At 58.8% G+C, this 22381-nt stretch overlaps 1 protein-coding gene across 3 annotated transcripts in view; it reads left to right on the forward strand.

The window, feature by feature from the left end:
- Window positions 1-22381, forward strand: part of MEGF8 (multiple EGF like domains 8) — a 40900-nt gene extending 18519 nt beyond the window's left edge. The window contains exons 19-42 of one of the 3 annotated variants that reach the window (XM_045442213.1): window positions 285-533; window positions 1038-1237; window positions 1527-1737; window positions 1839-2088; window positions 2621-2753; window positions 4652-4899; window positions 4990-5100; window positions 5270-5388; window positions 5746-5953; window positions 6510-6690; window positions 7020-7028; window positions 7239-7402; window positions 8135-8279; window positions 9880-10111; window positions 11309-11432; window positions 11560-11773; window positions 11898-12112; window positions 15946-16153; window positions 16317-16476; window positions 16790-16982; window positions 17477-17647; window positions 17743-17873; window positions 18393-18525; window positions 19469-22381. In XM_045442213.1, the coding sequence (XP_045298169.1) occupies window positions 285-533; window positions 1038-1237; window positions 1527-1737; window positions 1839-2088; window positions 2621-2753; window positions 4652-4899; window positions 4990-5100; window positions 5270-5388; window positions 5746-5953; window positions 6510-6690; window positions 7020-7028; window positions 7239-7402; window positions 8135-8279; window positions 9880-10111; window positions 11309-11432; window positions 11560-11773; window positions 11898-12112; window positions 15946-16153; window positions 16317-16476; window positions 16790-16982; window positions 17477-17647; window positions 17743-17873; window positions 18393-18525; window positions 19469-20737 (5278 nt within the window). In that variant the 3' untranslated portion in view covers window positions 20738-22381. Of the gene's footprint in view, window positions 1-284; window positions 534-1037; window positions 1238-1526; window positions 1738-1838; window positions 2089-2620; window positions 2754-4651; window positions 4900-4989; window positions 5101-5269; window positions 5389-5745; window positions 5954-6509; window positions 6691-7019; window positions 7029-7238; window positions 7403-8134; window positions 8280-9879; window positions 10112-11308; window positions 11433-11559; window positions 11774-11897; window positions 12113-15945; window positions 16154-16316; window positions 16477-16789; window positions 16983-17476; window positions 17648-17742; window positions 17874-18392; window positions 18526-19468 lie in introns of those variants that run through there. The other 2 variants (XM_045442214.1, XM_045442215.1) reach the window with 2 other exon arrangements.

The following is a 22381-nucleotide window of genomic DNA, read 5'->3' on the forward strand; positions in this document are numbered from 1 at the left end:
GAGGCCAGAGGGTGGGGCGGGGGATGCGGCTCTCCTTCCGCCCTAATTCTAATGGCCTGTTTCTCTGCTCCTTCACCTTTTCTCTGTTTTTCTTCCCTTCCCCTCTCTCTCCGGTTCTCTCTCTTTTCTCCACTCCTACCCGGGCTCTGTGGCTCTTTTGTTCTCATTCTTCCTTCTTGTCTTTTTGTTTCTGTCTTTCCTTCTCTCTCCCTTTCACTGTCTCCCTGTCTCTGTCTCTTGTTTCTCTCTGTTCCCACCCCCTTCTTCACCTCCTGCCCCCCCAGGTGCCTTCAGGGGGACTTCTCGGGGCCTCTGGGTGGGGGTAACTGCTCTCTGTGGGTGGGGGAGGGCCTGGGGCTGTCTGTGGCCCTCCCTGCCCGCTGGGCATATGCCCGCTGTCCAGACGTGGACGAGTGTCGCCTGGGCCTGGCGCGGTGCCACCTGCGGGCGACCTGCCTGAACACACCCCTCAGCTACGAGTGTCACTGCCAGCGGGGCTACCAGGGCGATGGCATCACATACTGCAACCGCACGTGAGTGGGTGCGGGTTTCCATGGAGATGTCGCCCCAGGGCTGGGGCACGTGGAGATGGAGGGAGGAGGTGATCATGGTGCTGGGGTGCCTCCCTGGAACCAGCATCCCCAGTGAGCCCCGGGGTTTTTACCTTGCGGGGTAGGCCCTCATTAGAGTGACAGGGTCCCCAGTGTGACACTAGTTACTGTGGAGACGGGTCATCCATGGACTGCGGGCCATAGTCTTCAGCGTCGCCATGGAAATGGAGGAGGACCAAGTTGAAAGAGGTTTTCACAGAGAGCAGATCACCAGTGGTGATACGTGGTTACTATAGAGACAGAAGTTACCACGTGCAATGGGGTTACCTTGGAGACAGGGCCGCCTACGGAGCCCAGGACCGTGGAACAGGCAGTCGCTTGTGATGGCGTTGCCGTGGAGATGATGGGTTGGAATGGGGTGTGTCGGGGGGTGCCTTGGGGGCCGAGGGCCTGCCTAGCCCTTCCGTGCTCCTGCCACGCCCTCAGGTGCTTGGAAGACTGTGGCCACGGTGTGTGCAGCGGCCCCCCTGACTTCACCTGCGTGTGTGACCTGGGCTGGACGTCAGACCTGCCCCCGCCCACGCCCGCCCCGGGACCCCCGGCGCCCCGCTGCTCCCGGGACTGCGGCTGCAACTTCCACAGCCACTGCCGCCGGCGGGGGCCTGGCTTCTGTGATGAGTGCCAGGGTGAGCGGCCACATCCCCACCCCCGGGGCCAGCTCCAGTTTCCTTTCTCTGCCTGGGCTTCTGGGTCTCCTCTCCCAGCTGTGGATCCCCCTGTCCCATTGCCTGCTTCTGACCCCAAACGGTTTCGGTGCCACCCCCTGTCCTGGGACTTGGCTATTCCTCCCCAGTCTGGGCCCCTGCTTACCTTCCTTTGAAGCAGCCAGGTGGGGTCAGGGATAGGCTGAGCCAGTTGTCGGGCCCCTCCTGGCCTTGCCCTGACTCTGTGTCCCACCTGCTGGGGCCCCCACAGACTGGACGTGGGGGGAGCACTGCGAACGGTGCCGGCCCGGCAGCTTTGGCAACGCCACGGGCTCGGGCGGCTGCCGGCCCTGCCAGTGCAACGGGCATGGGGACCCGCGCCGCGGCCACTGTGACAACCTCAGCGGGCTCTGCTTCTGTCAGGACCACACCGAAGGTGCCCACTGCCAGCTCTGCTCCCCCGGCTACTATGGGGACCCTCGGTGAGCCAGGGGCCAGCCAGGTGGGCCAGGGTGTGGTTAGGGATGTGGTAGGACAGGGCAAGGCTGGTCTGACGCTCTTGTTCTTTCCTCCGTCTCCCCAGGGCTGGTGGCTCCTGTTTCCGGGAGTGTGGGGGGCGTGCCCTCCTTACCAACGTGTCCTCAGTGGCGCTGGGCTCACGCCGGGTTGGGGGGCTGCTGCCTCCAGGCGGTGGGGCAGCGAGAGCTGGGCCAGGCCTGTCCTATTGCGTGTGGGTTGTCTCAGCCACCGAGGTGCTGCAGCCCTGTGCCCCTGGGACCCTCTGTCCCCCCCTCACCCTCACCTTCTCCCCCGACAGCAGCACCCCCTGCACGGTGAGTGCCGAGGGTGCCAGAGTTCAGGCCCATGTTTCCCCCACCCAGTCTGAATCCTCAGACAGGCCCTGACCCTACATCCCTTTTTCTTTATCCTTCAAACCCTAAGCTCCCTTCCTCAGACCCCAGACCTTCATTCCTAAGCCCACAGACCCTCCCATTCCCCAGATCACCTCCTACTTCCTGAGCCCCCCGTTCCCCATTCCTCGGTCCAGGCATGGTTAGTATCTGTACAATGTGTGTGTGCCAACTCTGGCCAGTAGGTAGGGGCTGCCAGGAGCTGGGCACCGAGAACGAGGCCCCGTGCAGAGTGCCTGATCCATCGATTAGCCATGTCTGCTGTGAGCTTGGGAGGGGAAGGGTAGCCTCCGTGCCACAGTTTGACAGTCTGCCCAGAAGTTTCAAGCAGCTCGTTTCCCGGTCTCAGATTGCCCTCTCCTTTTGAGCTCCTCCTCCTCCCCAAGCGTCCCCAAGCGTCCCTCTTTCTCAGCCTTACTGTCCTGATCCTTCACTCTGCATCCTTCACTTCCAGCTGAGCTACGTCCTGGCCTTTGATGGATTCCCGCGCTTCCTGGACACTGGTGTCGTCCAGTCGGACCGTAGCCTCATTGCTGCCTTCTGTGGCCAGCGGCGGGACAGGCCTCTCACTGTGCAGGCCCTGTCTGGTATGGTGGCTGGGGAAAGCGGGACCCTGTCCTGGACTATGGAGCCCTTGTCCCTGTACCTTGCTCCCTGAGGTGGGCTCAAGACCCAGCCCAACTCTGCCCCTGACTTCCTGGGTGATGCTGTCCCTTGCTACATCTGGGCCTCAGTTTCTTCAGCTGAGAGGCTAATAGGATTGCCCTGGCTGGGCTGCTTCTCTGAGAGAAGGCCCATGTAGGACAAGTCTTTGGGGTACACAGAATGTGGCTGGCGTGAAGGCCCCTGACTGTCTCCTCAGCCTGGTGGTTCTCAACAGGGTGGGGGTGGGGGAGGATTTTGCCCCTCGGGCCATTTGGCTAAGTCTGGAGACATTGCGATTGTCACGAGTGCTGCTGGCGTGTCACGGGTGGAGGCCGGAGATACGGCTGTGCCTTCTGCAGTGCACAGGATGGCCCCCACAACCAAGAATTACCAGGCCCGTTACAGCAACAGTGCTGAGAGGTTGGGAAACCGGCCTTGTCTGATGGAGTTGCGCTAAAAATAATTTGTTACCTGTGGCGGCTGAAGGGCCCGAGTTTGGAAATACTTCCTGTTCACATTGTAAATTGGAGTGGTTCCGGGGCTGGAAGAGAGGGTGGAGTGGTAGTTGGCCTGCTGGGGACTGCACGCGACCCCGGAGCCCTCCACAGAGAGCAACTAGAGCTAGGGGCCCTCGATTTCACTTCACCCAGCAAATGTGTACTGAGCACCTTCAGTGAGCCCCACCCGAGCTGGGTGCCCGGGGCGTACAGCAGGACAAGGGACGCAGGTGGGGAGGAAGAGGGTAACAAACAGCATCAACACATTTTAGTCAGAATAGTGATACCTTTGCTAAGGGATGAGAGGAAGCAGAAAGGAGGCACCTGGCCTGTCTGGAGGGTTGGGGAGGGCTTTTTTTAGAGGTGAGATTTCACTTGAGGCCTGAAGGGGGCGGTGTGGGAGAGGGAGGAGGGTTCTTCTCCAGGCTCTGGAGGCCAGAAGAGTAGCAGGTGCCCAGGCCCGGAGAGGCAGTCTGGGGACCTGCCCTGCTAGAGCACAGAGGGCTGGGAGAGTGGGAGGCCTTGAGGTCAGAGGGCCTATGGCATCTCCACTATTAACATAACTTTATCAAGGCATTATTATTATTATTTTAAAAATGTTTTTAATGTTTATTTATTTTTGAGAGAGAGACAGAGCATGAGCAGGGGAGGGGAAGAATCTGAAGCAGGCTCCAGGCTCTGGGCTGCCAGCACAGAGCCCAATGCGGGCCTCAAACCCACGAACCGTAAGATCATGACCCGAGCCGAAGTCGGACGCTCAACTGACTGAGCCACCCAGGCGCCCCTTATTATTATTTTAAAGTTTATCTATTTTGAGAAAGAGAGGAAGAAAGCGTGTGCATACACAGGGAAGGGGCAGAGAAAGAGAGGGAGAGAGAGAATCTCAAGCAGGCTCCACACTGTCAATGCAGAGCCCAATGCGGGGCTCAAACTCACAAACTGTGAGATCATGACCTGAGCAGAAACCAAGAGTTGGATGCATTAACCGACTGAGCCACCCAACGCCCTCCCCACCCCCGACATTATGTACACCCATGAGGAATTCCTGCCCCTCTCCCTCACCACTGATCTATTCCGTAAGGAGACTCGGTCTTAGGTCAGAGCTGTAGGGAGCTGTGGAGGGTTCGGAGCTTGCCGGTGATGGGGTTGGGATTGGAATTTGATGGGTTGGATGAAGGAGAGAGTGTGCAGGGTGCAGAACAGCTAAGCATGGCAGTGATTATAAGTTACAAGGAGTGCCTTCCTCCCCTGCCCAGTTACACTGGATTTTCTCTAAACCTGGGGGTAGAGCAGCGTCCTGGAGCCCAGCCCTGCCACAAGTCTCTGGCCTCTCTCCTCCACAGGCCTGCTTGTCCTGCACTGGGAGGCCAATGGCTCCTCGTCCTGGGGCTTCAACGCTTCCGTGGGCTCTGCCCGCTGCGGGTCAGGGGGCCCGGGGAGCTGCCCTGTCCCCCAGGAGTGTGTGGCCCAGGACGGGGCCGCAGGTGCTGGACTCTGCCGATGTCCTCAGGGCTGGGCTGGCCCCCACTGCCGCATGGCTCTGTGTCCCGAGAACTGTAACGCCCACAGCGGGGCGGGGACTTGTAACCAGGTATGGGGCGGTGGGGGTGGACAGGACAAGCCGTGTGGGACGGGGGTGGTGGTCAGGGCTCCCTCTGAGTCCCCGTCTGCTCTTCCCCAGAGCCTGGGTGTGTGCATCTGTGCTGAGGGCTTCGGAGGTCCTGACTGTGCCACGAAGCTGGACGGCGGGCAGCTGGTCTGGGAGACCCTCATGGACAGCCGCCTCTCAGCTGTGAGTTGTGGATGCCACTCCTGCAAGGAGGTGCCACACAGCCTACTTCCTGGATCATTGCCCCCCGCCCCCTGCCCAATTCCTGGGACCAGCCCCCAGACCCCACATGCAGCCTGACACTTTATAGTGATGTTAGCCTGACCCCTCCTGTCCCCACCTCCACCCCCAGGACACTGCTAGCCGATTCCTACACCGCTTGGGGCACACCATGGTGGAGGGACCTGATGCCACCTTGTGGATGTTTGGGGGCCTGGGCCTGCCCCAGGGGCTGCTAGGAAACCTGTACAGGTGAGGGATGCCTCCGGGAGGTGGGATACCTGAGTGAGAGAAGGTCACCTGAGGAGATGCTGAGAGGTCTGTCACATAAGAGTCCCTTCGGGGGCAGAAAAAAACCACCTGGTGTAAAACAAAAACAAACAAACTTCTGCAGGCAGACATCCCAAAAGATGATGGGGCACTTGTCACAGGAGGCTCATCTCAGGGTCTGGGATACTGTTTTGGGTGGTGCTATCCCGGGTGGGGGGGACGGTAAGATAATAGGGGGTCACCCTAGGGGATGTTGGGATAACTGTGTGTTGGGGGGGTCACCCCGGAGGATACTGGGATGACTCAAGTTAAGACTTGGATTTTGCACCTTGGCGCCAGGTACTCCGTGAGCGAGCGACGGTGGACACAGATGCTAGCCGGGGCCGAGGATGGGGGCCCGGGCCCCTCCCCTCGCTCCTTCCACGCGGCTGCCTATGTGTCCGCCGGCCGTGGTGCCATGTACCTTCTGGGGGGACTCACGGCCGGGGGTGTCACCCGCGACTTCTGGGTCCTCAACCTCACCACCCTGCAGTGGCGGCAGGAGAAGGTGAGCCCGTCTCCTTTCCTCCAGCCCCCACAGTCCATCTCCAGCAGGGGTGACCAGAGCCGCTCCTGCCGTTTCACCCCCAGAGGATGTAGCTCCCCCCTGCCCCGCCCCTCCGGGCTCCAGCACAAGTCCTAAAGTTGAAGTTTACTAGCCATCCTCGGTCATGCTGTATTCCCAACCTAGTCCGTGGCCAAGCGGATGTGATCCTCCTGTCCGCTAGGCGGGGACACAGCCCACTGTGTGGAGCGGGTACAGTCAGCCCCACACAGCCAGAGTGAGAGAGAAGAGCAAGGGCTTCCAGAAGAAACACCAGGCTGCCCCTGCCTGCGTCAGTGACCCCGAGCAGGCAGAAATGACTCGACGCCCATGCACACCTGCTGGGACCAGGCTGGGCATGTCGGAAGCTTGGGGTCTGACCAGCTCTGAGCAGCTCAGCACCTCCTTAGCAGCTCAAGGCCGGGGGCGGGGGGGGGGCGGTCAGGAATTCTGAGTCTTCTACCTGCAAGATTACCCCTAACCCCCTGCTCCCTGGTGACCTCTGCCCTGTGTCCCCCAGGTTCCTCAGACTGTGGACTTGCCAGCAGTTGCCGGTCACACCCTAACTGCCCGCCGCGGCCTGTCCCTGCTCCTGGTGGGCGGTTATTCCCCCGAAAATGGCTTCAACCAGCAGCTGTTTGAGTACCAGCTGGTGACTGGCACCTGGGTGTCTGGAGCCCAGAGCGGGACACCCCCCACAGGTCAGGCTGGGGACAGGGAGGGCACAGCACCTTGGACGCCTGGCCATCCAGGGCTCTGTGTAGGCTCTCTGTCCACTGCTACACCCTATGGTCACTGTCCCTTATAGCTGGTTGTCTCCCTGTCTTCCCCCCCCCCCCCCCATGCCCACCAGATTCTCAGGAGACCACCTCTTGGGAAGTTCCGTCTCTCTCTTTAGTCCATGATAAGCTGCCCACCTTCTGCCCCATGACACTGGGCCACCATGTTCCTCTCCCAGGGCCTAGATCACCGCCCCTTAGGTATTCTTTTCCTATCTCTCCTCTTCCATTCTTTGATCACTGCCCTCCAGGACATCCAGGTACCCCGTCTCCCTGTCTTCTCTTGCCCAGGGTCTCTAGTGGTTGTCCTTTCAAGCCGAAGGGGGAAGGAGGGGTTGAGAAGAGCTCCTAGGTGGTGCGGTCACAGGAAGGGGAGCCCAGGGAGGTGTGGCAGGGGACGTTCCTAATCACCAGCCCTTCCCCCCAGTCTCTGCTTACTCATCCCCCCCCCACCCCCCCGCCCCCGCCAGGTCTTTATGGTCATTCTGCCGTGTACCACGAGGCCACTGACTCCCTCTACGTGTTTGGGGGTTTCCGCTTCCACGTGGAACTGGCAGCCCCGTCCCCTGAGCTCTACTCCCTGCACTGTCCTGACCGCACCTGGAGCCTGCTGGCCCCTTCCCAGGGGGCAAAGGTCAGGAAAAGAGGTGTACACAGCTGGGTGTAGGGGGGCAGGAAGGAGGGCCCTCCCTTTCCAGTGCCCCATGGCCTGGCTCAAGCCTGGGTTCCTCCCTCCCTCCTTTCCAGTCCCCTAGACTGGCCTGTGGCACCCCACGTCTCCCCTTCTCCCATCGCTCACTGGGAGGGAAGAATCCTAGACCAGGAGGTCAGAGGCCTGGGTTCTGCTCCAGCTCTGCCCCTCTCTTGGTGTAGCCCTGGCAGGTCCCTCTACTTCCCAGCCTCCCCATCCAAAAAATCTGGGACTGAGGCTACTTGAACCTCCTGCATTCAAGGCCAAAGGAGATAGTATGTGGGAGAAGGCGGACCCTGGATGTGCTGGTTAGAGACAACTGAGTGTTCCATCCGCAAACATATTTCCAAGCCCTTTTTGGGGCCTTAGCCTCACCCCCAGGGTGCCCCCAGCCCAGCTGGCAAGGTCACACAAGAAATGTGGGATTCATCTCAAGCAGCCAGTGCCAGGTTCCCGGGGAACAGGGCATGGGGGCTCGGGGAGTTCGGGGAAGGGAGATGGCCCTGGGGGCTGCTCTGAAGAGTGAGGGAGGTGAGATTTGAAGGAGATTAGGGGTTGGGTGGGCTGCTGGGGGCTGAGGTATGGGGTTCAGGGTGGCAGGTGGGCTGAGAGGGAGCGTGAAGAGCAGAGGAGTGTGGGCTCTGACCAGCCATCCTGCGGGTGTCATCCCAACAGCCACGCCCCCGGCTTTTCCATGCCGCAGCCCTGCTAGGGGACACCATGGTGGTCCTTGGGGGGCGCTCGGACCCTGATGAGTTCAGCAGTGACGTTCTACTCTACCAGGTCAACTGCAATGCCTGGCTCCTGCCCGACCTCACCCGTAAGTCCAGTGCTCTCCCTGGGAGGCCCAGGGACATCCTGGAGGGGTCCCGGCCCTGTCCTGGGAGCCTCGTCATCCAGGGTCACTTGGGCCCCTTCAGACCCACCGGCAAAGCCTCTTTCCCCTCTATCATCTAAACACCCATGGAGAGGCGCCTGAGCGGCTCAATGGGTTAAGGGTCCAGCTTTGGCTCAGGTCATGATGTCACGGTCCATGAGTTCGAGCCCCGCATTGTGCTGTCAGCACAGAGCCTGGAGCCTGCTTTCAATTCTGTGTCTCCCTCTCTCTCTGTCCCTCCTCTACTCTCACTTTGTCTCTCTCTCTCTCTCAAAAATAAATAAACATTAAAAATAATAATAATAAACAATAAACACCCATGGAGATGCCCACCTTTCTTTTCTTAGAAAGTTTGTATTTTTTATTATGATTATAAAAGTAATAATATTCATTGTATGTAATTAGCGAAATGAGAAGAAAAAGATCCCACAGAATCCCACTCTCTGGAGACAGTACTGTTATATGTGGGTTGGGGGGGGCTCTGCTGTTCAGAGGCTGGAAAGGGGCTGGTACCTTGCCTTTCTATTTCACTTACCATTTTAAGTGGTATGTATGTAAGTGTATATAACTGTGTATGCTTCTGGGCCTTCCTCCCTTTTCTTTTTGCTTCTTTCTTTGACTCTCTGTCTCTAATTCCCTTTTACTCTCTTTTTTTTTTTTTAATTTATTTTCTTTTAATGTTTATTTATTTTTGAGAGAGAGACAGAGACAGAGCATGAGTGGGGCAGGGGCAGAGAGAGGAGACAGAATCCGAAGCAGGCTCCAGGCTCTGAGCTGTCAGCATAGCCCAACGTGGGGCTCGAACTCATGAACTCGAACTCATGAGATCATGACCCGAGCTGAAGTCAGACGCTTAACCAACTGAGCCATCCAGGCGCCCCATCTAATTCTCTGTGATTGCCTCTCTCTCTCTCTCTTTTTTTTTTTTTCTGGAGGATTTAAAAAACTTGAGGCGAAATTCACATAAGGAAATTAACCATCATAAAATTAACAATGCCGTGGTGTCTGGTACCTTCAGGATGTTGTGCAACCACTGCCTCTGTCCGGTTCCAAAACCTTTGTCTCTATTCTCATTCCATTCATTCTTTCTGTTTCCTTTTTCTGTTTGTCTCTCCCTCTCTCTCTCTCTTTTTTTTTTTTTTTAACATTTATTTATTTTTGAGACAGAGGGAGACAGAGCATGAACAGGGGAGGGGCAGAGAGAGAGAGGGAGACACAGAATCTGAAACAGGCTCCAGGCTCTGAGCTGTCAGCACAGAGCCTGACGTGGGGCTCGAACTCACGGACTGTGAGATCACGACCGGAGCCGAAGTCGGACACTTAGCCGACCAAGCCACCCAGGCGCCCCTGTCTCTCCCTCTCTTTTGTCTTGCTGTCTGTGTCCGATTCTCTTGCCCTGTCTGGCCTTACGTATCTTGTCTGTCTTTCCCGGTCCGTCTCTGCTCTCCTTAGCCTGTTGCTCCGTTCAGCGTCCCCCTCTGACTGGGATCTTTATGAGGCTGTCTTCTCTGACGATCTCTTTGAACATTCTGTCTTTCGCCAGGCCCAGCCTCTGTGGGACCCCCGATGGAGGAGTCTGTGGCCCACGCTGTGGCGGCGGTAGGAGGCCGCCTGTACATCTCAGGTGGCTTCGGGGGAGTGGCCCTGGGCCGCCTGCTGGCCCTGACCCTGCCCCCTGACCCCTGCCGCCTGCTGCCCTCACCTGAAGCTTGTAACCAGTCTGGGGCCTGCACCTGGTGCCATGGGGCCTGCTTGTCCGGAGACCAGGCTCATAGGTAACCATGGTGACTGAACATCACACGGGGGGGGGGGGGGTGGTACAGGTGCCCTCCAAAAGGGGTTCTGTGCCAGGCCAGGCTTGGGGGGAGGCCACAGAAGGGTACTGTCTGGTTGGGATATCAGCTCACATGGGAAAATGGGTGACTTCATCACAGGGTCGTGCTGGGGCACCCGCAAGTGAGAAGCCCTGCTTGGGGGCTGGGGTATCATCCACGAATGTTTCCTGGAGTAGCTGGGTCTGAACTGGCTCCTAAAGGACCAGTAGAGTTTGGACCAGCAGAGGTTCAGAAGTGGGGCTGTGCCTGGTGTATTTTAGAGCCCGTCTATGTTGGGGGGAAATGAGACTGGAAGTGTGGGTGGGGACATCTCAGAAAGTGCTTCCCGTGCCTGGCTGTGGCGCTGGGCTCCAGCCAGGTCCACGGATTCCTCATCTGTAGTTTGGACTCCAGACATCTCAGGAAGCTGAAAGGGCTGTCCCAGGTTCAGCACAAACTCTTTTGGCTCCGCAATTATCCTGAACTGGTATGGGACTACTAACGGGCTTGGCTTGGCTCATTAAATATGTCACCATGTTTACTACTGAATTATTAAAGGGTTTGATTTATGGGGTGTTTCCCCAGACTCCACTAGGAGTGCTATGTGGCAGTGGGTACACCTACTGCTTTTCTAAAATCTGGAAAGTTCTGAAGTATGTGCACCTTCAGGGATTCTGGGTAAGGGGTTATGAACCTCCCCTGTGGGTGATGGGGAGCCAGGGAAGGTTGAGCAGGGGAGGGCAGCAACAGGCCTGGGCACAAAGCCCTGGGACTATTGGGAAGGAGAGAGTGGTGAAGGAGGCTGTCGGTGGAGGCCCTGGAGGAGGCCAAGGAGGAAGAGGAGGCTGGGGTGAGAGGGAGAAGCCTGAGCTGGGCAAGGGGCTGCAGGGGTGGAGACGGGGGGATGCCTTGGTGACTGGAGGGGCAGGAAGGTGTGGGGTATTGTCCAGTATCTCTGGCTGGGGTGATGGGGACGTGAGACCGTTGCCAAGTAGGATGGGAGAGGAGCAGGTTGGGAGGCCTGTGCTGAGACCAGTTCGGGGTGCACGTTGGGGGGCCTGCAGGACGATGTCTAGGAAGCACAAGGAAGTAGCAAGGGCAGGAGGAGGAGGGATGGGGTCTGGCTGGTGTGGTGAACCAGGCCTCATGTCTCTCCAGGCTGGGCTGTGGGGGCCCCCCGTGTTCCCCAATGCCTCGCTCTCCAGAGGAATGTCGACGTCTCCGGACCTGCAGTGAGTGCCTGGCCCGCCACCCCCGGACCCTGCAGCCTGGAGATGGAGAGGTGAATGGTGGGGGCGATGGGTTGGGAGCATCTCAGGAGCTTCAGCTGAGGTTGGGTGGGAAGAGCCAGGTCACGAGGGGTGCTGGGGGACCCTGAGGACCCCACGGAGCCCATGCTCCTCCACCAGGCATCTGCCCCCCGCTGTAAGTGGTGTACCAACTGCCCCGAGGGCGCCTGCATCGGGCGGAATGGGTCCTGCACCTCAGAGAATGACTGTCGGATCAACCAGCGGGAGGTCTTCTGGGCCGGGAACTGCTCAGAGGCTGTGTGTGGGGCCGCCGACTGTGAGCAGTGCACCCGGGAGGGCAAGTGCATGTGGACGAGGCAGTTCAAGAGGACAGGTGAGGCCCGCTCGGTCCCCTGGAGGAGCGTGTGGGGGCCTGGACCCTTGGGCCCAAGGAAGGGAGGGAGAGGGCAGGGGAGGGGAGGGGGGACCAGTTCTAATTCCTGTGCCGCTAACCCCAGGGGAGACCCGCCGCATCCTCTCGGTGCAGCCCACCTATGACTGGACCTGCTTCAGCCACTCTCTGCTGAATGTGTCCCCAATGCCGGTGGAGTCATCGCCCCCCCTACCCTGCCCCACTCCGTGTCACCTCCTGCCCAACTGCACCTCCTGCCTGGACTCCAAAGGTGCGGATGGGGGCTGGCAGCACTGTGTCTGGAGCAGCAGCCTCCAACAGGTACTGCCCTGGCTGGGTGTCGGTGGATGGGGGGTGGGGGGGCTCCCTGCCCTGCACCTCCTCCTCTGTCCTGCTTCCTCCTCTGTTTCCCAGCTCTGGTTCTCCCGTGGCACTTTCCCTGTCCAGCTACTTTCTCTTCTCTCCTACCAGCACCTCTTTCTTCCCTCCTGGCCTTGTGAACCTCCCTGTCGTGTCTGCTTAGGCACTGCCACCCGACCTTCCGGACTACCCAGCTGGGTTCATGCTCCTCCCTGACCTTCCTGTGACTTCTGATTCCATCTGTCCTCTCCCTCCTAAACTTCTGCACTTCCTTCCTCCATCTCTCGCTCTCTGCTTTTGGAACTTCTGGTTGTAAGAAGCAGAAACACCCTAGAGCTGGTTTTATTATAATGAATTGGGGTAGAAAGTGCTGTTCCATCCTTCTCGGGCCGCAGGGTTTCCACTCTTGTCTGGGTGCCTCTATCCCCTGGTTTCTCTTGGCTAGATCATCAACACACACGGCCTCAAATGGCAGCCCTTGGCCTTTAGTCTATGTGACTTTCTAATTCTCGAGATGACAGTTATCTCTGTGCTTATCGGTTAGCTCACATTCTCAAGGGGAGATTTCGACTCAGCTCATGAGTGAGATGTCCAGCCTTGGTCCAGTGAGACGTGGCCAGGGAGGGGTAGAAGCACACAATTCCAACATGGCAGTTCAGACCTACCCCTCATTTTGGCTGTGGGCTGGGGAGGTGATTCTTGGTGGGCGTGGTCTGGGCAGGCATTTACTTGCCGGTGACAGTCTGCCCCTTGAACGGCTCATGGCTCTCTCTTGGAGTCCACTCCAGAGATGCGTCTTTGGTCATCACAGTGGCAGATACAAGTCCTTCAAGCCCCAACCCCACCCCAGGGAGGAGACCAGAAAGATTCACCTCTGGCAGTCACATCCAGAAGCAGTGTCATTGGGCCAGAGTTCTGGGTCTCTTGTTCCCAGTGATGGCCACTTCTTATTCACCTTTATTGTGGAACAGCCAACCCACGTGTGACCACTCACCATCTCACAACCCATGAGTCTACATGAATCTTCAGTAAAATAGAACTGCTGACCACAGACCCATTGGGGTGTATTCTAACACCAACAGCCCCTTCTCCAATTCTCCAGACACCAGCTGGGTGTCTAACACCTCAGTTCACTCCTGACACCGTCTACCTAGAGTTGGAGTCAGATCCTACAAAGTTAAAGAGCTCAGTCCCACAAGCCTGCCGACCTCAGACCACCCATACTTCTGACCAGCCAGCTATAAATCAGGGGTTTTTCCACCCCCTCTGCAGGCTCAAAAATTTGCTAGAATGGCTCACAGAAGAAACAGTTACTTATGAATACCAGTTTACTTTAAAGGCTACAACTCGGGCGCCTGGGTGGCTCAGTCAGTTAAGCGTCCGACTCTTGGTTTCGGCTCAGGTCATGATCTCACAGTTTGTGGGCTTGAGCCCCATGTCTGGCTCTTGGCTGACAGTAAGGAGCTTGCTTGGGATTCTCTGTCTCCCCCTCTCTCTCTGCCCTTCCCCCGCTCGCTCTCGATCTCTCTCTCTCTCTCAAAAAAATAGATAAATAAACTTAAAAAAATGTTTTTAAGGCTACAACTCAGAGCCAAGTGGAAGAGACAAATATGGCAAGGTATGGGGTGGCCATGCAAAGCTTCCGTGCCCTCTCCGGGCACACAATGCTTGCAACAGGGGAGCTTTCCGAATCTCCTCTCTCTTGAGTTTTTATAGACTCCAACTCCACCCCCATCTCACTGGGGCTGGGGGGCGGGGGGAGCGGGTTGCAAGAGCCCCTCCCACCTCTGGTCCTTCTGGTGACTCCCTCCATTTTTAGCATAAACTCAGGTGTGAAATCAGCTTCTTATGAATAACAAAAGACATTCCAGCATTCAGGAAGAACCGGGACACGGGGAGGATATATTCTTGTGTTACATCACAGCATCCCATAGGCAGGTTGTATAAATTAAATGAGAGAGTGTATTTTAGAACACAGGGCCATGCTTGCCGATAGGTAAAAACTCTGTAACGCTTCAAGTTCTGCCCACTGGGAGGATTCCCAGCCTCCCCTATCCGGGACACACCCACGGGGTCACCACAGGAGGCCTCATCCCCAAGCCTGGGGGCTTTCTGGTGATACAAGCTTTTCCCTAGTATTGTTGAGGGTCTCATCATTTGTCTTTGTGGGAACCCCAGGGACCCCAGGGACCGGAAGGCAACTGCCAGAGAGCCTGTTGCCAGGCACTTGCTGCTCCCCTGGCCCCTCTATGCTGCTCAGGGAGTGAGGAGGGGCTGGGTTGGAGGCAGGAGGAGGCTGTGGGGCGGGAGACTCCAGCACAGACTCCGGGCGTCGCCCGTAGATGCAAGAGTACTTCCGCCAGATCTTCGGATTTCTGTGAAATCTCCTAGCTCTAAAGTGTTGGCTTAGGCTTTTAAAAACCACCACCGCGCAGACCAGACATCACAGATGTACAGACCAGACCCGTAAGAGATGTGCAGACCAGACCCGTTACGATTTGGCTCAAGGGCAGCTGTCTGTGAACCATCGGGCATCGTTCTCTTGAATGACTTTGGCTTCAGAGCCTGGGACAGGCAAGAGGGCTCTCTTCCCTGGCTTCTCTTCATCACATTCTTTATCGAGCCCCTTCCTCGTGCCAGGCACTTTGCTAGGTTGTGGGCCTGTGTCAACATGAGCTACAATCCTGCTCTCGGAACTTACATTCCTACATCTCTTCCAGGAGTGCAGGATACGCAGTTTATGGTGGTGGGCAGCATTGCATATGGCCATTGGGGAGGTTACCGCAAAGAACGCTGGGCAGACTTGAGACTTGGTCTCCCCCTCCCACCCCCCAGATTGCCCCACCATCTGCCAAGGGGTGCACTACATTTAGATCTGGAAGCCTAGCTCTGGCAGTTCGGCAAGGCTCAGCTCACTGCTGGCGGTAACCCTCAGAGCTCCGGCCACAGCAACCAGGGTGTCTATTTCAGGATTATATGGTTGCTAATTGCTGTCAGACAGCCCAGACTAATCTCTGCTGTCTTATACTTAAGGCCCGAGCAGTGGATAAAATACTCTTGCACACCAAGAGTCTGACCCCTGCTGGGTGCCTCGTCTGGGTTCCAGGACGTGATAAGTGATGGCGTATGAACTCCTGTGCAGCCCCTGACCGCAGACTCAGCTTCCCAGCCTAGGGTGGGAGGACCCTCTTGCCCCAGCAGCTGGGTCCACATTTTTCTAAGTGACTGTGGCTTGTAACTCCCTGCCTCCCGTCACTAGTTTCTATCTCCACTTGGGATTGTTGCCTTCCTTTGGTTGTAAGAAACAGCCGTGTCCACTAAGCCGGGTGGGTAGACTGCCGCGGCCAATCACACTAACACAGTGGTACCTCTTGGAGCCCAGGGTGGAAGATGCAGCCAAGGCCGTATTGGAGACGGAGCCTGGAAAGCTGCCCACTCCGGCTTTGGGTGTGTGGTCCTCATCAGTGCCTCCTTCTGCATCTGCTCTGTTTTCCTGCCCCCTGTCTCTTCATTTGCTGTGATTTGCTCATTCAAATGTCCCTGCCAGCCCCAGTCTCCAGAATCTTCTAGTTTCAAGGTTGCCCCTAGCCTGACTTCCAGTGTGGACTCCTAGTTGCAAATGCTTGACGGGAACAATGTGATGACCTCAGCTGGTGTCCGCTTTGGTCCATCGACTGTGGCCAGAGAGGGGCGAGAGCTCTGAGGAAGGGGTGTAGCTGGGGAGGATACCCAGGATGTGTTTGGTGCTCTTTCTCACCCCCCACCTCATTTCTCATTTCCCCTCCCCCATACAGTGTCTGAGCCCCTCCTACCTGCCCCTGCGATGTATGGCCGGAGGCTGTGGGCGGCTGCTCCGGGGACCCGAGAGCTGCTCCCTGGGCTGTGCTCAGGCGACCCAGTGCGCCCTGTGCCTGCGGCGCCCCCACTGTGGCTGGTGTGCCTGGGGGGGCCAAGATGGGGGTGGCCGCTGCCTGGAGGGTGGACTCAGCGGTCCCCGTGACGGTGAGATGGGTTAGGACGTGGGGTGAGGGGGACTGACCCTTGGCTGGGGGTCTGGCACAGAGAACGTGGGGGGCGCTGGAGGCTGTCTCAGAGGTGGGGATCAGGGACAGGTGGAGCGAGGGCCTGGGTGGCACCCAGGTGAAGCTCTGTATCCCCGGGCCAGGGCTGACATGCGGGCGACCTGGGGCCTCCTGGGCCTTCCTGTCCTGTCCCCCTGAAGACGAGTGTGCAAACGGACATCACGACTGCAACGAGACACAGAACTGCCACGACCGGCCACACGGTTACGAGTGCAGCTGCAAGGCGGGCTACACCATGGACAAGTGAGGGGGCGAGGGTGGTGGCCCAGGCACCTGTGGGGTGGGAGCAGCAGAGGGTGAGGCAGGAACCAGAGTGGGCGTGAGGTGGTGGGACTCATCCGGGACGCGGTGAAGGTGGGGGCTCAGTCGTGGAGGGGAGGAGCTGGTGAGTTAAATGGGGCACCCTGGGAAGAGGGTGGCAGGCTGGACCCTGGACGAGGACCATGGAACAGACCAGGCGTGAGCAACCGGTTGAGGGCAGTGTAGTGGGTGTTGGGCCGGCGGGAGCCACGAAGCCTCCTGCTCCGCCCTGACCCTCTGCCCTCCACCCCTGCAGTGTGACTGGGCTGTGCCGCCCGGTGTGCGCCCAGGGCTGCGTGAATGGCTCATGTGTGGAGCCCGACCACTGCCGCTGCCACTTCGGCTTTGTTGGCCGCAACTGCTCCACAGAGTGTCGCTGCAACCGCCACAGCGAATGCGCGGGTGTAGGCGCCCGTGACCATTGCCTGCTGTGCCGCAACCACACCAAGGTGGGCCTCCCGGGGTCTCAGGTCCTCCCCCCAGGGACAGGGCCTTCTCTGCCTTCAGCTCTCGCTCAGGCATCTTGAGCCTCCTCCCAAGCCCTGATAAGCCGGGCCCAGGGAGGAGGAGGCCTAGCCCTAACCCAGGGAGGTGTGAGGAGATTCTGGGGACGCTGTCTGAGTTTGTGTCAGAGAGGGGCTACCCCAGCATCGTGGACAGAGTCAGTGCTGGACTGGCGAGGCTGGTCACGTGCAGGAGGATTTAGGATGGTGTAGAGGAGGGCTTTCTGAGCTCCCCACTGCGGGCTGGAGGGGCACGAACTCAGCCACCCTCCACCCCGTCACGGGAGGTGTGCAAGTGAAGGCAGGCGGCTAAGTCGCAGAAAGGCTGGGATTGCCCAAACCGAGTGCCTGAGCCCCTGCTGCACCCTCATGATGCTCTCAGAGTGTCCCCCCACCCCCACCTGATCACCAACTCTGACCACCCTGTCGCTGGTTTCCAGGGCAGCCACTGCGAGCAGTGCCTCCCTCTGTTCGTGGGCTCGGCTGTGGGGGGCGGGACCTGCCGGCCCTGCCATGCCTTCTGTCGTGGCAATAGCCACGTCTGCGTCTCCAGGAAGGAGCTCGAAATGGCCAGGAAGGAACCAGAGAAGTATTCGCTGGATCCAGAGGAGGTAAAAAGGCTGGAGTCCAGGGCTTCTGGGCCAGGTCTCGGGGAGGAGGGGGTAGTCCAGGCCTTTTTGTGATCACTCTGTCTTTCTTTGGTCAGATTGAAAACTGGGTGACAGAGGGGCCTAGTGAAGACGAGGCTGTGTGTGTGAACTGCCAGAATAACAGTTATGGGGACAAATGCGAGAGCTGCCTGCACGGCTACTTCCTCCTGGATGGGAAGTGTACCAAGTGAGAAGAAGGGGGGCCTGGGACCCTTGCCCTGCTCACTGGGAATAGCTCTGGGAGCCAGACTCCCCTCCCCAGGTCTCCGCCCTCAATCAGAAGCGGACAATATCCTCAGGGAGGCCCCAGGATGAGGCAGAGTTGGGGGCGATGAGCCAGACTCAGGTGGGAGACCCCCCAGCCTCAGAGGCCAGTGTTGACACGCAGGCCAGGCCGCAGAGCACCACCCCGTGGAGACTGGCAGGCAGAGAGAGAGCTGCCGAGGGTGAGGCCGCAGGACAGCCTCCCATTCCAGCCCTTCCTTCTGAATGGTCAGCAGACTCTGGAGTCATTCCAACCTGGCTCCAAATCCTGGCCTGGCCACTTACTGGCTCTGTGGCCTTGGGCAAATGGCCTGACCATTTGTGAGCCCCCGTCTCCTCTTCTGGCCTGTTGCTCACATCGGAGCTCACATAGGCAGCATCCAGCCTGGATCCCGGTAGGTCAGGGGAGCCCCCTGACCCCTGTCTTCTCCCCCTTCCTCAGATGCCAGTGCAATGGCCACGCAGATACATGTAACGAGCAGGACGGGACGGGCTGCCCGTGTCAGAACAATACAGAGACGGGCACGTGCCAGGGTAGCTCGCCCAGTGACCGCCGAGACTGCTACAAGTACCAGGTGCGGCTGGAGAAGCGAGTTGCAGATAAGCCAAGGGCCCCGCGCCCTCAGAGGTCCACTCACTCATTCGACACATATTTACTGGCACCTGGCACCTGGCAGTTGGGATGAGTGTGCCAGGCAGTGTGTGAGGCATTAGGACGCAGCGGGGAACAAAACGGGCAAGAGGTTCTGTCCTCAGGAAATTTACTTTCCCGTTAAGGAGTCCAGCAACAAACAAATGAAGAAGTCGGATGCACAGTATGTTAGCAATGAGCACTAAGGAGAAAGGAGGGCCAGTGTTGTGGAGTGGGAATAGTAGATACGATGACCAAGGAAAGCCTTCGTGAGAAGGTGACACTTGAGAAAAGACCTGATGGAAGTCAGGACAGGCAGATATGGGGATTGTGGGTGAGTAGAGAGTCAGCCAGGCAATAGATCACCCAGTGCAAAGGCCCTGAGGTAGGATGTACCTAACGTCCTACGGAAACAGCAAGGCTGGCAGGTGAGGCTGGCCCAACCCCGTGCTGTGCCTGTGGCTTCGGCAGTCCCATGAGTGAGCTCTGTTTACTGCCTGTGTAAGGAGGAAGGATCTCAAATTCAGCGAGGTCAAGTCATTGGTCTGAGGCCACACAGGCAGTGAGGAGGTAGAGCCAGGTTCAGCAGAGCTCTTCATCGCTGTGCCTCAGAGTTCCAGAGGCCTCCACATCAGGGTGCTGTGGTCATGGGGTGACACCAGGGACAGCAGTGCTAGAGTGTAGGGTCCTGGTGGCCTCCACACTGTGTCAGGGAGGTATGGGGGCAGGGGGAGCAGTCACAAGGAAGCTGCTGGGGACTGAGAGAGCCCGGGGCAGTGACTGCTCACCAGTTGGTACTGAACGTCAGTACTGTGTGGAGGGTGGCCAGGCACTGAGCCAGCCCTGACTGCCACCCCCCCCCACCCCCCCCCACCGCTTGCCCGCAGTGCGCCAAGTGCCGGGAGTCCTTCCACGGGAGCCCGCTGGGCGGCCAGCAGTGTTACCGCCTCATTTCCGTGGAGCAGGAGTGCTGCCTGGACCCCACGTCCCAGACCAACTGCTTCCACGAACCCAAGCGCCGGGCTCTGGGCCCCGGCCGCACTGTCCTCTTTGGCGTGCAGCCCAAGTTTACCAACGTGGACATCCGCCTGACGCTGGATGTGACCTTCGGTGCTGTGGACCTCTATGTCTCCACCTCCTACGACACCTTCGTGGTCCGTGTGGCCCCTGACACGGGCGTCCACACCGTGCATATCCAGCCACCTCCACCCCCACCGCCTCCCCCACCCCCTGCCGACGGCGGACCCCGGGGGGCTGGGGATCCAGGAGGACCCGGGGCCGGGAGCGGGCCAGGTGCCCCGGCGGAGCCCAGGGTGCGGGAGGTGTGGCCACGGGGCCTGATCACCTACGTGACTGTGACAGAGCCGTCGGCCGTGCTCGTGGTTCGTGGTGTGCGGGACCGGCTGGTCATCACCTACCCGCACGAGCACCATGCCCTCAAGTCCAGCCGCTTTTACCTACTCCTGCTGGGCGTGGGGGACCCGAGCGGGCCCGGCGCCAATGGTTCAGCTGACTCGCAGGGCCTGCTCTTCTTCCGGCAGGACCAGGCCCACATCGACCTATTTGTCTTCTTCTCCGTCTTCTTCTCCTGCTTCTTTCTCTTCCTCTCACTCTGCGTGCTCCTCTGGAAGGCCAAGCAGGCCCTGGACCAGCGGCAGGAGCAGCGCCGGCATCTGCAAGAGATGACCAAGATGGCCAGCCGCCCCTTTGCCAAGGTCACCGTCTGCTTCCCGCCTGACCCTGCCGCCCCGGCCCCTGCCTGGAAGCCGGCTGGGCTCCCACCGCCCACCTTCCGCCGTTCGGAACCCTTCTTGGCACCCCTGCTGCTGACGGGGGCCGGGGGGCCCTGGGGACCTGTGGGAGGAGGCTGCTGCCCGCCCGCCGTCCCGGCCACCACTGCCGGCCTGCGAGCCGGGCCCATCACCCTTGAACCCACTGAAGATGGCATGGCCGGTGTGGCCACTCTGCTGCTCCAGCTGCCCGGAGGACCCCAAGCACCCAACGGCGCCTGCCTAGGGTCGGCCCTCGTCACGCTGCGGCACAGGCTGCACGAATACTGTGGGGGTGGAGGGGGTGCTGGGGGCAGTGGGCACGGGGCTGGCGCAGGCCGGAAGGGACTGTTGAGCCAGGACAATCTCACCAGCATGTCCCTCTGACCCACGGTGTGGTCCTCAGCCACAGCGACTGAGTACCCTGATAACGCCACCCTGGATTCAGGGCTCCTCCACTTGGCGGCCCCTGGACACCGTGTCCTCAGAGACCTCTGGCTCCCTTTCCCCGGGGCTCCCCAGACAGGGCATTTGACGTTCTGCATTCAACAATTATTTATTGAATACTTACTGTATGCCAGGCACTGTTGAAGTCACCGGGCAAAGCAGGATCTGAGACAGACGAGTTCCCTGATCTCGTGGGACTTAGGTTCCAGTGGAGGGAGACAATCAGTGTGCACCAGTGCCTGTGCACACACACGCGCGCGCACACGCTCACACACACACACACACACACACAAAGGCGAGGAAGGTCATTTCCGGGAGGGAGAAGTGCCATGAGGGATCAACAGGATGTGGCTGTGAGGGACTTCGAGGTAGAGTCTGTTGGGCATTCCGAGAAGCCAGGCCTAAAGCCTGAGAAGGAACTGGCCGTGGGGAAAGCTTCAGAAAGTGGGTCTCAGGCAGAGGGAGCTGTAAGGACAAGGCCCTGAGGTGGGGACCCACTTGCTTCATTGGAAGGATCAGAAAGGGCCAGCATGACCCAGACCACGTGTGAAGACATGAGTTGGGAAACAGCAATGGGATCACCCAGGGCTGTGTGGGTCCCAGATAGGGTTTTGAATTTTATTCTCGGGGAAAGCCAAGGGACAGTTTCATAAGGATCCGAGGTACGTATTCGAGAGGTCACTCAGCTGTGGTGTGGAGGATGGTTCAGAGGGGGCAAGAGAGGCGACCAGGGACAAGAGACGATGATTAGGATGAGGGCAGTGGTGGGGGCGTGGGTCAGGGACAGGTGCAGGATGTGTGTGGGAGGAGGTAACGATGGCGTGGATGTTGGTATCAGGGAGGGGGGAGTCCAGGATGACTCCAACTTTGTGGCCTGAACTGTGGGCGGATACTGGGGTGGTTTATCATCATGGGCAGCCTGGGTCTTGTGGGGAAAACCAGGAGTCCAGTCTGAGACTCTTAAGATGCTCTTTAGGCATCTCTTCAGTCAGGTCCAGCCAGGGAAACAGACTGCTGTACTTTAGCGGAAGGAACTGAGCGCAGGGGATTGGCTGTGTTGTTGAGGGACGCAGATGATCAGAGGTGGGACAGTGAGGCAGTCCAGGGGCCAGCTGTCACCTGTAGGCTGGACAGACAAAGCCAAAGCTCAGATGGTGTAATTGATGCTAGGACCAGGGCCACCCGGCTCAGCAGGAATCCAAGGAGACAAAGCCTCAGATGCTGCCCCAGGGCGCTGGGCATTGGAGATGGAAATGGTGGAGTCTTCTGCGCATCTCTCTTCCCAGACAGTGCTGCCTTGAAGACTTGTGGGCTCCCTCTAGGGGCCGCGCCCCCACTCAGCCACCACCTTGGACTTCTGAGCTCCTCTCCCCCTTGAGGACTTCGCACCCCCATCCTAGCCATCTTGAACTTGGGACTCCTTTTGCAAGACCTCACCCCCCAGCTGTACTTTGGCGCCTTAAGGAGCTGGGCCCCGTCTCCTCCCCTCTGCTGGGGGCCTCAGTCTAAAAGGCCACGTGTGCTGTCAGGGGCTGTCTGAAAGGGAGGAGTGGTTGAAGCAGCAAATAAAGAGTGGGGAAGGCG

Source organism: Leopardus geoffroyi, chromosome E2 (genome assembly GCF_018350155.1).
Source record: "Leopardus geoffroyi isolate Oge1 chromosome E2, O.geoffroyi_Oge1_pat1.0, whole genome shotgun sequence".
Taxonomy (NCBI): Eukaryota; Metazoa; Chordata; class Mammalia; order Carnivora; family Felidae; genus Leopardus; species Leopardus geoffroyi.